This window comes from Equus przewalskii, chromosome 4 (genome assembly GCF_037783145.1).
Source record: "Equus przewalskii isolate Varuska chromosome 4, EquPr2, whole genome shotgun sequence".
Classification (NCBI taxonomy): Eukaryota; Metazoa; Chordata; class Mammalia; order Perissodactyla; family Equidae; genus Equus; species Equus przewalskii.
The window spans coordinates 2445141-2460204 of record NC_091834.1 but is presented as its reverse complement, the minus strand read 5'-3'; the positions used below and the strand labels follow the sequence as shown (position 1 = coordinate 2460204).

Here is a 15064-nt window from a genome sequence, read left to right as displayed (position 1 = left end):
AGGATTTGGGACCGTATCCTGAGAGCAATGAGAAGGAATCAATGCATCTTACTCAAGGGGATGACCCAATCAGATTTTCATTTCCCACAGACATTCCCTTAAGTATTCTGGGGATTTGAGAGGGGCAAGAGTAGATATTTATAGACAAGTGGAGAGTTATTTTTGTGCTCCAGACAAGAGATGACATTGGCATGGGCATGGAAAGAAGTGGACTGAAAAAATATTTAGAGTGTAGATTTGGGAGGATTTTCAAAAAAAACCTGGACAGCTAAGCAAAAAGAAGTCGTGGTAAACCTGGTGGGTGGCAAGGCTATTCACTGAGCTGGGAAACATGAGAGGAGGAGCAGGACTCTGAGGAGGCGGGAGACTGTGGGTATAGTTTTGCGTACACTGAGGACAGAGGTCCATGCCAAGCTCACAATGGAGATGTCATGGCAGAGAGCTCTTGGCTGGGGAGAATCAACTTGAAAGACAACAGCATATGGCTAGATTGTACTATAATTTAAGCCATGGGAATGAGTGAAATTGCCTAGAGAGACAGCGCAGCAAGTGGAAACGAGATTCCCCAGAGCCGCTGCCTGAGGAACTCCAACATTTACCAGTCAGTCAGAGAACGACCAGGAAAGAGCCAGGGAAGGAATAGAAAAGCCAGTTGATCCTCATGCCATTGAAGCCAAGCAAAGGGCAACAAGGAGGAAACACTTCACTGTGGCCAAATCTTCTGAACAGTGCAGCAAGACAAGGACATCAAATCTACTGAAATTAACGACATGGCGGTCACTGGTGACATTAGCTACCAGTTATGGTAGTAGTTAAGAGTGGAGTGGTGGGTGAGGAAGCCAGGTTGGAATGGATTAAAGAATGAGTGAAAAGAAAACATAGAATATGCTGACAGAGAATTCATTCAAGAAGCATAGCAGTGAACAAATAAATTCTTTTCTCAACTATATAGTACTATTATATTTCCAAGAGAAATGTAAGACATCTCTTTAAAACAAATGTCTGGAGTCTTCGGAAATGTCTATAATTACATTTATTGATGTGTCAGAGATGACTGAGCCAAGTTTTCCCAGTTCATCTAACTCATTTGTTTATTCATTCATTCATTCCTTTATTTTTATTTAATCAATCAAGTATTACATTAGCAAACATGATTTTAATACCTACAATTTGTAAGACCTTCATGGGGGAGAGGAAAATAACTTTTTTATCAGGCTATTGTGATTTGGGTGGAAAGCAAAGTAAAAAGTAGCACCTACCTTCTCTATCTGCATAAAACATGACAAAAAAATTGAGTAAGGCAAATGCAGACCCATAACATTCCCACATTTACTATTCATAAGGCTAACTTAGAGATGAGTTCATGGTGAGTGTCAAAGGCCTTGGTGAAACCCAGAATCAGGCGAATGTCCCCACAGGCAGCACTGAACCAGGGCAGGCTTCCCACGCAGAACCTATTCTTGGAAGAGCAACGCAGAGCATTCAAGGAAGAAAAAAGGAGTTGAACCAAGCAGGCCCAGACCATCCTTCCAAAATGTACCACTCATAAGTCACTGCACCTCTTCTAGGCAGAGGAAGTCAAGGGGCTGGTGGAGTGCAAATTAAGTACCCTCTTTGACACGCAAGACCACATGGGGGTGGAGAGGAAGTGCTGCTCCCCAAAATCTGGGTAACTATATAGAGTACTATGATACTCAATGATGCAAAAGAGTTGTACACAATTTTTTAGGGAGACAATATAGCACAGGAAATGAGTACCCAAGGCAGCTGTCTGAGGAACTCCAATATTTAACAGTCAGTGAGAGAAGGAACTGAAGTTGTATTTCCTATATTGCTAGGAAAATGATATTATTTAATTAATTAGACATTTATTGAAATCCTACTAAGTGCCAGGCACCAGGTTAGGCAGTGGGCAGTCAAGGAGACTGCAGTCCACCTGGTATGTATTAGTTTACTAGGGCTGAAATAAAATACCACAAAGTGGAAGGCTTAAACAAAATAGAAATTTATTGTCTCACAGTTCTGGAGACTAGAAATCCTAGATCAAGGGTTCGGCAGGGCCACGTTCACTCTGGAGGTGCTAGAGGAGAATGTGTTCCAGACCCCTCTGCTGGCTTCTGGTGGTCCTTTGTTTGTGGCAGCATAACTCCAGTCTTCATATGGTATTCTCCCTGTGTACACACCTGTGTTCCAATGCCCCTTTTATAAGGACGTCAGTCATTCTGGATCAGGAGTTCACTCTATGCCAGTATGACCTCATCTTTACTAGTTACATCTACAATGACCCTATTTCCAAATGAGGTCACATTCTGAGATTCTGGAGGGTTGCACTTCAACATAGGAATTTTAGGGGGATACAATTCATCTCATTAGGTAGTATATTAGACAAGTTTATCTTACAATCCACTGAACCAATATTTACCATGTTTGGGACTATCAATTATTGTTTCATACTATGTCATAATTGTTTCCCTGTTCAGTAAGGAAAATAGAAGTTAACTTTACATTTTGGATAATATCATTACTTCTTTCTTCTGTATGTGGTTTAACTTTTTTTTGAAAATAGGATATGTTGGATATTGTATAAGTAATTGAGAAAGTACCCACCAAGAACAGAATGGACTTTTTAAAAATTGGGCTTTACTTTTTAGAGCAATTTTAAGTTCACAGCAAAATTAAGAGAAAAGCACAGAGATTTCCCATGTACTCACTGCCCCTACACGTGCACAGCCTCCCCCATTACTAATATTGTCCACCAGAGTGGTACATGTGTTACAACTGAGGAATCTGCATTGACACATCATTGTCACCTGAAGTCCACAGTTTACCTTAGGGTTCACTCTTGGGGATGTACGTTTTATGGGTTTGGACAAAGGTATAATGACATGTATCCACTATTATAGTACTGTGCAGACTAATTTCATTGCCCTAAAAATCCTCTGCGTTCTGCCTATTCATCCTTTTCTCCCCTCTAACCACCGGCAACCATTGATGTTTTTACTGTCTCCATAGTTTTTCCTTTGCCAGAATGTCAGATAGTACAGAGCCTTTTCAGATTGGCTTTTTTCACATAGTAATACGCATTTAAGTTTACTCGATGTCTTTTCATGGTGTTATCCCTCATTTCTTTTTCGCACTGAATAACATTCCATTGTCTGGATGTACTTTTAGTAATAAAGGATGGGAAAGAACAGATCTTATGTGCTAACCAAGGGTATACATGTAGCTATTCCTGCTGGCACGCCCTGCCTCCCATGGAGTTCAGCTTACAAATATACTCGTGCAAATGTGCCCTCATGCAAATCTCATCTACGTCAGACCTGTGGTTTCAGCAGCCCTAGACTATTTGAATTCTGACTAAGGAGGAGCCACATAACCCATGCATGTTTTACTTTTACGGTGGTGTGAAGCTATTTCTTGATTAGGAAGCGGTCATATAGAATTGTGCTTTTTGTTTTCCAAGACACATTTCTCAGCTTGGTTTTATTTTTCAATGTAAACATGATTTTTTTTGGATATGCAAATGTAATTTTTCCCTAAGATGCTCGGGCCTGAAGTGAACAGACTTTATCAAACACTGGCATTTTTTGAGCATTCCACTTCACATTTCTAGGTCATTTAGATGCCTTGAAAACCAGAGCAAAGTTTTTACTTTTTCACTAATAGTGGAAATAAAGAATATTTCAATGAAGAAGGAACGCCTCTTTTTAAAGAATGGTAATGATGGAAAAATTTTCCCTTTGACCAGGACTGTTGAATTTCCTAGAAATTCTATAGAAACATTGGGACACAAAAGAGACATAGACAATACACATTCTTACAAGCAATGGCCTATAAAAACCATATTTTATGTACACTTTTACTGTTGTGAAGAATTAAGGAATCTAATTTCTTTCGTCTTTTCTACCCTAATGGTTTCATTGGATTCAGCAAATGATTTCCTCCTTCCCATAAGAAATTCCAAAGAGCTCAAAGATCTGTATATAGCACATGGACTGAAAACCATTTACTTGGAAGAGAGTTAAATATATGCATTTTTGCATTCAGTCCAGTCCACAAAAATTCCACAGCTCTGGTCCAGTCTCAGGTATCAAGATTACAACAATATATATAGCAGCCGTTCCACTCGCTTACATCTTTATTGCCAGCAGTATCTAACATATTGCCTTTCGGATGCAAGATCGAGGATAAATCAGAATGCCATGGTTTTGAATGCCCCCTCTCAGTTTTATTAAAGAATAATCAAACACCAAGATAAAACCATTTCAAGAAGAAGATTGCCTATTTTATACCTTATCCATATTTTCATTTGACATGGTCTATGCATATAGTTAATGTTCAGCTCTCTGTAATTGCCATCCTTTGAAATGAGGGGAAATAATGTTTTTAAGCTAGATAGGAAATTGTTGATTTCATTTCTTCAAAAAGTCATAAAATTTGAATTTCCAAAATTCATTTTACCCCATGACAGAGTTCTGTGATTTATATTTCTAATGGCTATGTGACAAATTTTAATAAACCTAATGATTTTTTTCTCCTGTCTTCATATGATTTCTTTGGAAATAAGCTGGGCCAGAGAACATTTAAGGGGAAAAGAAGATTGAGGAACGTATTTATAGTTGATAAGGAAAGAGAACAGAAATAACTTGAGATTTTTAAAAACGTTTCTGCTTTTTGTTTAGCAATGCTCAGATAGCACCATGCATGCTCTGCAAGAAGCAGTATAATCTGTCTTCTAAGGCTGGTGTTGAGTTGCCTTGGTTTGAATCTGTTCTTTACAGTGTGACGTTGAGCAAGTTACTTAACCACTCTGTGCATGCCTTAACTTTCTTAACTGTAAAGTGGGGATAACAACATTACCTAAGTATAAGGATTAAATGTGACATGTATCTAAATCGCTTAGAAGAGTAAACTACTAGAACACAGTAGATGTTCAGTAAATGTTACATATTATCATCCATGAGCTATACTACTTAAAATGCTAAATAAATTGGGTGGTGAAACCAGTCAAGCAATCACATGGTTTCTCCCTAGAGAAACAGGAAGTGTGGTTGCTTTTATATGATCTTTAACATTTGCGTAAATTGAATTTTTCTTCTTCCATTGAGACTTGCCGTGGGGTTAAGTGATTTAAAGGAGAAAAAAAATAATCCTCAGAAACCACACGTTTTTCCAAGTTCTGTCTTATTTCCTATAGAGTTTTGCATTTGATTTTGCTGGGCGTCAGAGGCTGCTACTGGGCTACGGACTTGCATCCCTTTGGCACCATTGAGGGTACTCACTTAAAGCAGAGTCGGAGACACGGCTCCCCAATTTCACAGTTGCTCCAGGCTTAGTCTCCTCACAGCTCCCCAGGGCGATCTTGGTTTTCACATCTGCTTACAGCAGCTTGCTCACACTCTGGTTTCTGTTCCTTTGTGGGTGACCATGGTGGTGGAAGTGGTGGAACTGGTGGGGCTTGAAGGTTTCCCTTGCTTTCTTGCAAACTCAGCAGTCTCATCAAAAAGTGTGTCAGCTCTATTGATCCAAGGTCTTACTGTATTGTAGTGGGGAGGGGGTACTGTCAGAGCATATTCTTTTTACTGCTACAAGCTAAAGGGCTTAGTTAGAATTTGAACCACAGGCTCTTGTAAATGAATGAACAACTCAGGGTTGATTCTTGGACAAGAGAAAATTATCACTGTAATTGGTTTTTTATTACGGTCACACTATAGATTATATCCTGTAGTGAAAAGTGGAGGCCGTTCTGTCTTTAGAAAGAGAGCAGTCATGTGGTGGCCCCACCTGCATTCTATGGAGCCAGTGGATTGAAAGACGATGAGGTTGTAGCTTACTGCTTATTGTAGTTAGTGCTCTTAATCAACTGTCTTTATTTTTCCTAAACCTGCTAAAATGAGACAAGGAATTATAACATGAGTGCTAAAATGTTTGCACATTAAGAGGTCAGTGAGTTTTTGCTCATCATTTAAAAGAATTCCTTTTATTTTTCATGTAATAAAACACGTACACGGACCAAATCCAAAAGCACAAAGGGGAAATACAATGGGAAGTAGGTTTCTTTCCTGTTGCTGCTCCAAGGGCTTCAGTAGTCTAGTTAGCAAAGATGATTATTTTTTCTGCTCCTTCAGAGATTTTTCTATATACATTGATTACTGACTTTTAGTTGGCATTTTCTGAGCCCTTAGCTCTCTTAAAGTGTTTACAAGGTCTAAAAAAATGCATTTCAAATTCTTTTCATATACGGGATGAGAATGAGGAGGGGTGGCCCTTAAAAACTGTGGCAATTAAAATATATTTATTAAATATACATTTACTATTTATTAATATTATTATATAATATACAATAAATATACATAAACATATATTGGCATATATAATTTTCCTGAGATGTTAACAAATATTTTCATTTATTATTTGAGGCCATGAAAGAAACAAATCTGGGATAAAATATTAGAATTAGGAAGAATTAGGGTAATGATTAACTATGCTTCTGGTTTTTGAGATGATATATCAATTGAGGAAGCAGCAATTCCCAATCCTACAAAGAAATTACTTTTTATCTGTAATATTTGTAACCAAATTGAATCTCATCTATTCAGGGGGCTAGCCAGGGAATTGTGAATTACTAAGAAAGCATATTCAAAACCTCAAAGTTATGTTTCATATATATCTAAAATCCACGCTTGGTTACAAGTTGTTTCAAATGTTTAAGAGCATTAAAAGAACAAAAGGAGAAATCATGAAAATAGAAAATTCAAGGTCTATGAGCGGAAGATGACAAAGAAAAAAAAATCCCAAGGTAGAAAAAACTAAATTGGAAAGAATCAGTAGAAAGATTAGCAGAGGAAATTATTTCCCATTAACAGGGGAGAAGAGTTGTATTAATTAGTACACTTTCTTCTTTCTGAAATATTTAATTTTTAACATTTTAATAAAAATAGACCAGAACAATGGTGATAAAACGAATCCTCACAGCTTTAAAATTGTATATGTTGCATGATTTTCATAATGTAATGAATTCTAAAGATATTTTTCATATAGAAGCAAGTCTTTCAAATCCTCAACTAACTTTGGGATGAGACAAACTGACATAAGAACTGAAAATACTCAAAGACCAAAGCAAGATATGAAATGAAATACAGGACAGGCATGTACAATATTTTTTAGATCTTGGTTTCAAAATTCTGGAAAAAAAAGTCAGGAGATTAGTGCTATATGAAACATAGCATCACCTTCTGAAGTTTTAGGAACAGCAAAGGGGCTGAAAGAGAAAAAGAAGATGACTTTGTTTAATCTTGATCTTGATAATTCAAGTGCTATTCTTTGGGGTCAAATTGGAGTCAAGGTATTTTTTGATGAGAGAAAGAAGTCAATTAGGAAGAAAAAGATAAGGCTGCTATTCCCAGCAATGGGGCTATGTAGAAGGGACGAGTGTGCAGAGAGACCTGTCTTTACAGACAAAGGCAAGCCCTCAGCCAGAAATAACTAGAGCAATCTCTGTCTGACAATAAACTAGCTGAGATTTCAGACTGAAATTACAATCACTTCTATGAGAGGAAATATGAGACAAGAAAATGGAACACAGGGTGAACATCAGACCCAGAGAGAATGGATGACTATGATCAGAAATAAGCTCAGACTCTAAGAACGCCTGGAGAACCTAATGACACTCATTTCCACTAGTCCACAGGCTTTCTGTAAGTGCTGTACAAACCTGACTGTTACCTGGTTGTTCTTGTTCCCCACTCCTCATTCACTTATCACATCTCTCTCTGACGCACATCACATAAACCCCCAGAGAAGTGGAAAACACTCTCCACAAAGGTCAAGCGCAAGATCCGGAAAATGCTGAATCACTTTGAGGGCATGAACACGTTTAAACAATGTATCACTTTCAGTTTAATCGCAAAGTGAGCCTGTCTTGATTCAAAGTGACATGAAACCAGTCATGATCCCATTTTTGCTTTCCACTGGTGTAGTTACAATTACTATTATAATGTCTAAGCACATACTCTAAAGAGATTTTCTTGTTACTTTATAACGACACCTAGCTACTCGGAGTATTTAAAAATCAACTTTCAAATAATCCTCTTCAGAAAAGGTAGAATGCTCCTCATTTACGAATGGAATATTTAATTTTAGAAGATTAAAATAGACCCAGAAATTTGTCCCTCCAATGGAAAAATAAAACCCAGTACCGTGTTTGGGAACAAGATCACAAAATTAAGCGTCCTCAAAAGATAAATAAGTAAATAAATAAAAGATAAAGCTCGGAGTGGGTGCACACATCGCAGTCTCTGTGAACCCACACAAAAATAAGCAGGGGACAGGCGTTGGGGTGGTTTCAGAGTGGGCCATTATTCACGGGAAAACAGCGAGATTCACTATGGAGCACATAATTCTTTTGACAGTGACAGGAGCTCATTCACAGACCCAGGACTGATGGTGCATGCACGGTCAGCGTGCCAAGCAGCACAGGACCTGGATGCCGGTCCCTAACGGTGAACTGAGATCATTGCTGAGGACACTCGGTGGTCACATAAGGGACACTCTGTTCCCTCTCTGGGAGATGCAGTTCATTTGCACTAATTGCGGGCTGGGGGCCTGCGGAAGGCAGCTCTGTGTACGCATACTGTATTCCCTTTGTTGGCGAAGGTAGCTCTCACGGGCCCTGTTCCTCCTGGCATTGTGTGTGTGTGTGTATTAACAGAGAGATTTAGCTGCCTTTAAAATATATGTGCATCTCTAATTCTTTGCACTAAGCTTACTAATAGCTGGTGAGGGGAAGCTGCACTATAATAGTGAATTACTTTCCGGAAAAGTTTAGCAGATAATTCATGACATAAAAGAAATCCAAGAGAGCTTAACTCAATAACCATGGTTCACAGGATTTGCTTTTCTTTAGAAAAGTTTCATCTTAAAAAAAAAGTTCTATCTACTCATCTATTAACCTCTTGTCTATTTTTGGTATTTTCCCACAGTTAGAGAGACTGAATAATTCTCATCTCTAAGAATATATTTTTAAAAATATACTTCTGCATAATTTTCTTTAATTATCAAACAACTTTTGAAGGAATGTAAGATCAGGAATCTCGTATCTTTCAAATGAAGAAACAGTGCATGTTGAAGACACTGAATAATGTAAAATGAGCATGAATTAAATCTAATCACATTTACATAGTAAAATTTTAACATTCTCTAAAGGTTTGGTTGACTAAAAAATAAAGATTTACTAAGAACTTGAAATATTTAAAGGTATATACTAATAACTGAGACAGATAAACTAAAAAGTAGAAGTAAGCCCTGTCCTAACCATGTTTGCAGTATATGTGGGGACGCCAGACATGCACATCATGAAAGTGACCTACAAATACCAGGTTAACCAATAACTCCCAAAGGAATGGAAAATATAAATAATTCAGTGATGGATAGTCTCAACTTTTCCTTATGGGAGTCAACAAGGGGGATATCAAAAATTGCTTTGAATTTTGAATAAAAGAATAGGAAGTTTGAATGTAGGAAAGAGCTTATCAGACAGGTGGAGGTGTTTTATGAGTATGGGATGTAGAGGACAGAAGAGAGTGGGGGAATAATAGGAGACAAAGCTAACAGAGATGCTGTAGTCAAATGTGGGAGCATCTGAGTGGCTGCCTAAGGAGTTTGAAGCAGTAGAATTAGGAGCCCATGCAAGTTTTGAGAACGATAGTTACATGACCCATTGCAGGCCTAAGAATCCCTAACTGATTGAGGAATAACAGGAAATTTGATAAGGATGGAACTTGGAGGAAGGTAGGTCAGGCAAGGCACTGGTTCGCAAATGAGGGGATAAAGCAGTGATGTAGGAGGGGCAGTGATACTTGGAAGGAAGAGATGAAAGCTAAAGGCCCAGCGATCTTTTGTACCCGATAATATATATCCAGCCTGGGGGAGGGAAGCATCAAAGATAATTCTGATCTATCTGGGCACAAAGAAGAATTAGAGAAATCAGGTAGAGGACTTTGTGAGTTGGTTTGCTTATTTGTTTTACGGGAGAAGAGTTTAAGCGGAATGTCGCATTTAAGTTGCTGAAAAAATGCTTAAGTGGGGCAGTCCATTGGGCAGTAGTTAGAAATATGGCCCTGGAACAGAGGAGAGAATTGAAGGCTGCAGGTATATCTACAGTATTTGAAGCCATGGGGCGGGATGTCAGTTCTAACAAGATGAAGATGTCTAAATATAGGTGAGGTTAACGTCAAGGGAAGGTTTCCTGGGGGTGTGAATTTTAAGTATCACTTCAAAGACAGATTCTCTAAGATGATGTAAGGATATATCATCCTTGCAAGCATCAGATCTAACACCACTGCCATGAACCCAATGAAGGACGAATATAACAGAATACACTGCAGATGAAATACACTGAGCTGCAGGATTGTAATTTCCCTTATGAAGGTCAGGAGTAACTTTGTCCTCAGCATGGTTAACGGCCCCAGAGAAATGTGGCGGAGAGAGGACAAACTCAGGTATCTTTGGGTCCAGATCTCAACTCTCCTACTAAATGAACCACTACCTTAGTGAAACACCTTCAGCTAAATTTCAGCAATCCATTTGTTAAGTAAACATGCCATGATTATGGGGTTAGAGATAATACGTATGCTATATGCCTAGAACAATGTAGGCATTCATTAAAGCAGAGTTGCCATTATTTGTCTTACTTTTACTTTTATTTTTGTAATTTTTATTTTTAACAAGGATAGAACTACATTTCTAAGGAGAGAACTACGTTGATTTCCATGACCAAAGTGATGTATGTCAGAAAGAAAGACATTTCTGATCTGAGATAATGAAAGATCGTTACATGGCCTTTTCTAGGTACTGTGGGCTAAATCCATGTGTTTGATATAATTCTGAGCAAAAAGAGGGAAGTTAGCATAAAATGAGTATTCACATATTTTATGTGAATTTTCATTGATAACGTTAGTGGAACTTCTTGGAAAAATTACATAGTTAAAGTGATCACTGACTGTATACAGATATGATCTGAAAGAAAAAGGAATGTATAATTCTAAGTATAAACTACAGTTCAAAGGAGAAAAGGTGAAGAAAATGAGTGTAGAAATAAATTGAGGACTCCTCTCAAATCTTTATTTACATAGAGATAAAAGTTCATTTTGGTAAAGTATATAAGGAGTTAAAGATTGGTAGACTTGATGCTTAGATACATACAGAATATTATTAAAAAACTAAGGATTTTTTTATATCCACAGAGGGAAATAAGTTCACTTGTACATGATTTCCAGAAATGAAAGAAATAAGAAGTCGTTGGTAGGTAGAAATTTATAATGCCGCTTTTAAAGATGAACGGGTACAACAGTGGTCATGTGTCTACAGATTTTTCTGAGAAATATATTCATGATTCTATTTGGTGATGAAAGACTCAGGATAGCATAGCAGCTAAGAGCATGGGTTCTGGATACAGATTTCCTATATAGGAATTCCAGTCATCGGGCAAATTATTAACTGAAGGGTTCCTCAGTGTCCTAATCTGTAAAGCAAGACCTGGCTAACAGGACTGTTGGGGAAATTAAATGAACTAACACATATAATGAGGTTAAGGAGTTCCTAGCATCCCAAAGAAATTGATTATTATGTTTTCTTTTTACCATTATTATAAATATTTTTTGTAATGAGATAAAGTTACCTCAGTAAGCTTTGCTCACTCTCCAAGTGTGCCTCATTGAGTACACTATTTATACTCTGAATTGACGTTTAGTACAGGACAGTGTTACCACACATTTAAGCAAAATTTTCTCAATATTGTTTGAAGTGTCCTGTATCTGGAGAATGTGTATGGAAAGAAGATAAAGGCAGGACAAAGACTCTGTGCTGGAGAAAAATGTGATGAAGTTCAAAAGGTGAAGAGTTGGGTCAATGTACGAGAGGGGGCAAAGAATATTCTAAAGTTTCTATTGCATAAATAAAGTAAAACAAAGACATTTCAAAGATGCTAGTTGTCAAAAGATTTCTAATAAGGGACAATGGACAAACTTTCTAATTTGGGGCTGTTTCTTCCACCTTGGAACACTGAGTGAAGAGCTGCCTAATTTATACATCTGTTATCTCTCATAATGGGAAAGAAAAAGACAGTGTAGGGGCCACTTGTCCAGCCAGGCTTACAGAACCACTGTTTGTGGCATCCGTTGACTATCTAGAGATGCTGGAGTTGGCCCAGACAGTTGTTCTCTACCATCCTCAGGCTGAGGGGTCCAGAGACAGTCATCCATCTAGGGCTGGTCAAGAAGTGTTCAATCAGTTCATTTTCCTTGAGGCCCTTAAAGACTTCCTAGCCGTAAAAATACCCCATTCTCATGTCTAAGGTATGCATTTCAGAAGGAAATGGTACCTTCTAGATTCACTACTCTCCCCAATTATATAAATTTCTAGTTTAGGAATCTCTGGGTCAAGAATGCGTCATTTGATTTGCCCCATACAGAGTGGAAATGGAATAGAAACCAAAGACCGGAGCCTAACCAAGGCCATATATTTTACATTTTAACTATAAGGTGCTAACTAGTAAGAAATTCTGCAACTACTCTTTGACCCCCAACTTCTTCTTTTGGGATGACTGCTTTCACTCGAAGTGTTTTGCATCTCATATCAAAGATCCACTAAGGAAACTATGTACTATCGACTTCATTTAAATCAATCACATGATGAAAAGTAAATATTTTGACAAAGGTATTTCAGATTCAAAAAAGAGAAGGTATCTAATTGCTTAAAAATTACCAGATCATTTCCCATTAAACAAGTTACATTACGTGTCTATGGTGACTCTTGGCATTTGTATCCAGAAATCAAGGATTACTAGGGTCAGAGAATAAGTTTTAACCAGTATATTAATGGAGGCTGTTATCCTCCTCTGACCAATCACAATGAAACCACTTGTTAAGGTTTTATACCTTGACTGGCACAGATTAGATTTTGGTCTCCTTATGTTCAATGAAGAACATTTTTGTAGGTATTATAAACAAGGAAGGTAAAAAATAAGCTTATGAAACTTTTATTTTATAAGCAACTGAACATGAAATTCAAATACTATAAAAGCAGCACAGTGATAAATAAAAATATAGACACTGAAGTAGTTGTAGGAAATATCTTAAGAATAAGCTTAGAGGCTAAGAGAATGCCATAGTTTTATTTTGGTAACATTTAATTATAGACAATGTTATGAAAAAATCTACTTTATAAATAAAAAATTCCACTCCACTAGTAATAAGCATAAGAAAAGAGCAAATCCATACCTTGCACCAACATACTTTATATATGTCTAATATTCTTTACAGATGTGATACAGTAGATCACAAATTAAAGGGGTGACAAGTCTTTTCCTTGTCCAAGTGTGCGTGACCTCACAATGTCACTGTATAAAGATGCTTTCTCCACTCTGCCAGATTGGGTGGCAAGAGTGGAGATACGAACAAATGTGCTTTCTGGAGCTGTGGTCATTTTGAGGACTGTATTCACTGAAGTTGTTAACTAAATCACGTCACACAACCTCTATTGACAGCACTGAGAGCATGCGGAGATTTCTAAGGCTAGATTTCATCTAATATTGATTAGCAAAGACCTCAGAACTTTACCCAATCATATTCATGACCTGTAACACTTTCTAAGAGGTTTAAACCATTCACTATACTGCCATTATTATATAAGGGAAACCAAAAATTGAGGGAGTTGAATGAATTGCTTGATATGTCAAAATTAAAACTAAAAAAATTGGAAACAAGAATCTTGGCCTTTCCATTTGATGTCATAATCTTCTCTCTCTGAAGTTAACTGTAACCATATATATATATATATATATATATATATATATATGTACATGTCTGAACATATATATATGTGAAGAAAATACACATGCATTTAAACACATAGATATAAGACATATTTGGTAACATCTAAAAGAGTAAATGGACCTATAAAACATGTAAATGACTAACCTGGTGTCACTCCTCCTCCGTTCCCATTGACCACAGGCCTCTCCTCCTCTTCCCCCTCGGGCGGCTCTATACTTGCTTTCTCCATGTTGCTCACCGACTTATTCCTCTTCCGTTTTCCTTCAGCGGTTGGAGTGGCTCCCGGAAGTATCTGGTCTGTTACATTTAATAATAATGGTGCTGGTTCTGCTGGAGGCTTCGGGGTACCGTAGTAATTGTCTGCAAATGATACCAAAACATTATGGAGTTAAATATTTCTCCTACTGTGTGCATAATTCGTAAAGAGTGGAAATTATATTGATAAATTTTTATCCTATTTTATGCATATATATGTATTTTGATACACATATATATGGTTTTGTATCTTTTCATATTTTTATATATCTTTATTTGTTGCTTCTATTGTACTGGGCTTTAATGATTAAATAACGATACAGATCTATCTTCATTCTCACCTTTGTGCCAAACTAAAATATAATATATTTATGTATTAGTCTCATATGGTACATAGCAATTTCAAAATTATTCAAAAATCTTTGATAACAAGCCTTGATTATAACCTCATAAATATAATTATGTCTGAATAAGGGTACAGGTAACTGGTTTTTAGCAAATCTCACAACATTCTGGAAAGGCAAACACACTGTGCTTTTCTCCAGCTTTCAGAGGGTGCTGGCTTTTGTCCTTGCCGTGTGCAGCATTCTGCCCAGAGTCAATCTCCATGCCATGTAGCGTTCCCATGGCTGCTGACGGTGGGCCTGCTGCTGTAATCGTTCTTAGATTACCACAGCCCCTTTTCCCACAGCTTCATGATCAGAGCTCTGGAATCATTTGTTTCTCTCATCAGTCTGTGAGACTTCTGAAAGAAGGAGACTAACTTTTATTTATCTCTGTAACAAGAACCTGGCACATAGTAGGTATGGAACAAATGCTTACTAAGTGAACATTGTTATATATTCAAGGCAAATTATTTTATGTAAAATATTCTAAAATTTTGATTGCTAAAGACCATAGTCGTGTTTTTTTGCTTTTGCTTTTTTTCTTTTCCTTGTTTTTTTTTTTTTTTGAGGAAGATTAGCCCTGAGCTAATA

General features: G+C 37.3%; 1 protein-coding gene across 18 annotated transcripts in view; it reads right to left on the bottom strand.

The window, feature by feature from the left end:
• Nucleotides 1-15064, bottom strand: part of MAGI2 (membrane associated guanylate kinase, WW and PDZ domain containing 2) — a 1255661-nt gene that overhangs the window by 448148 nt on the left and 792449 nt on the right. For all 18 annotated transcript variants that reach the window (XM_070617000.1, XM_070617003.1, XM_070616985.1 and 15 more), the window contains one exon: nt 13977-14192. In XM_070617000.1, coding sequence (XP_070473101.1) covers nt 13977-14192 — 216 coding nt within the window. The remainder of the gene's footprint in view (nt 1-13976; nt 14193-15064) is intronic.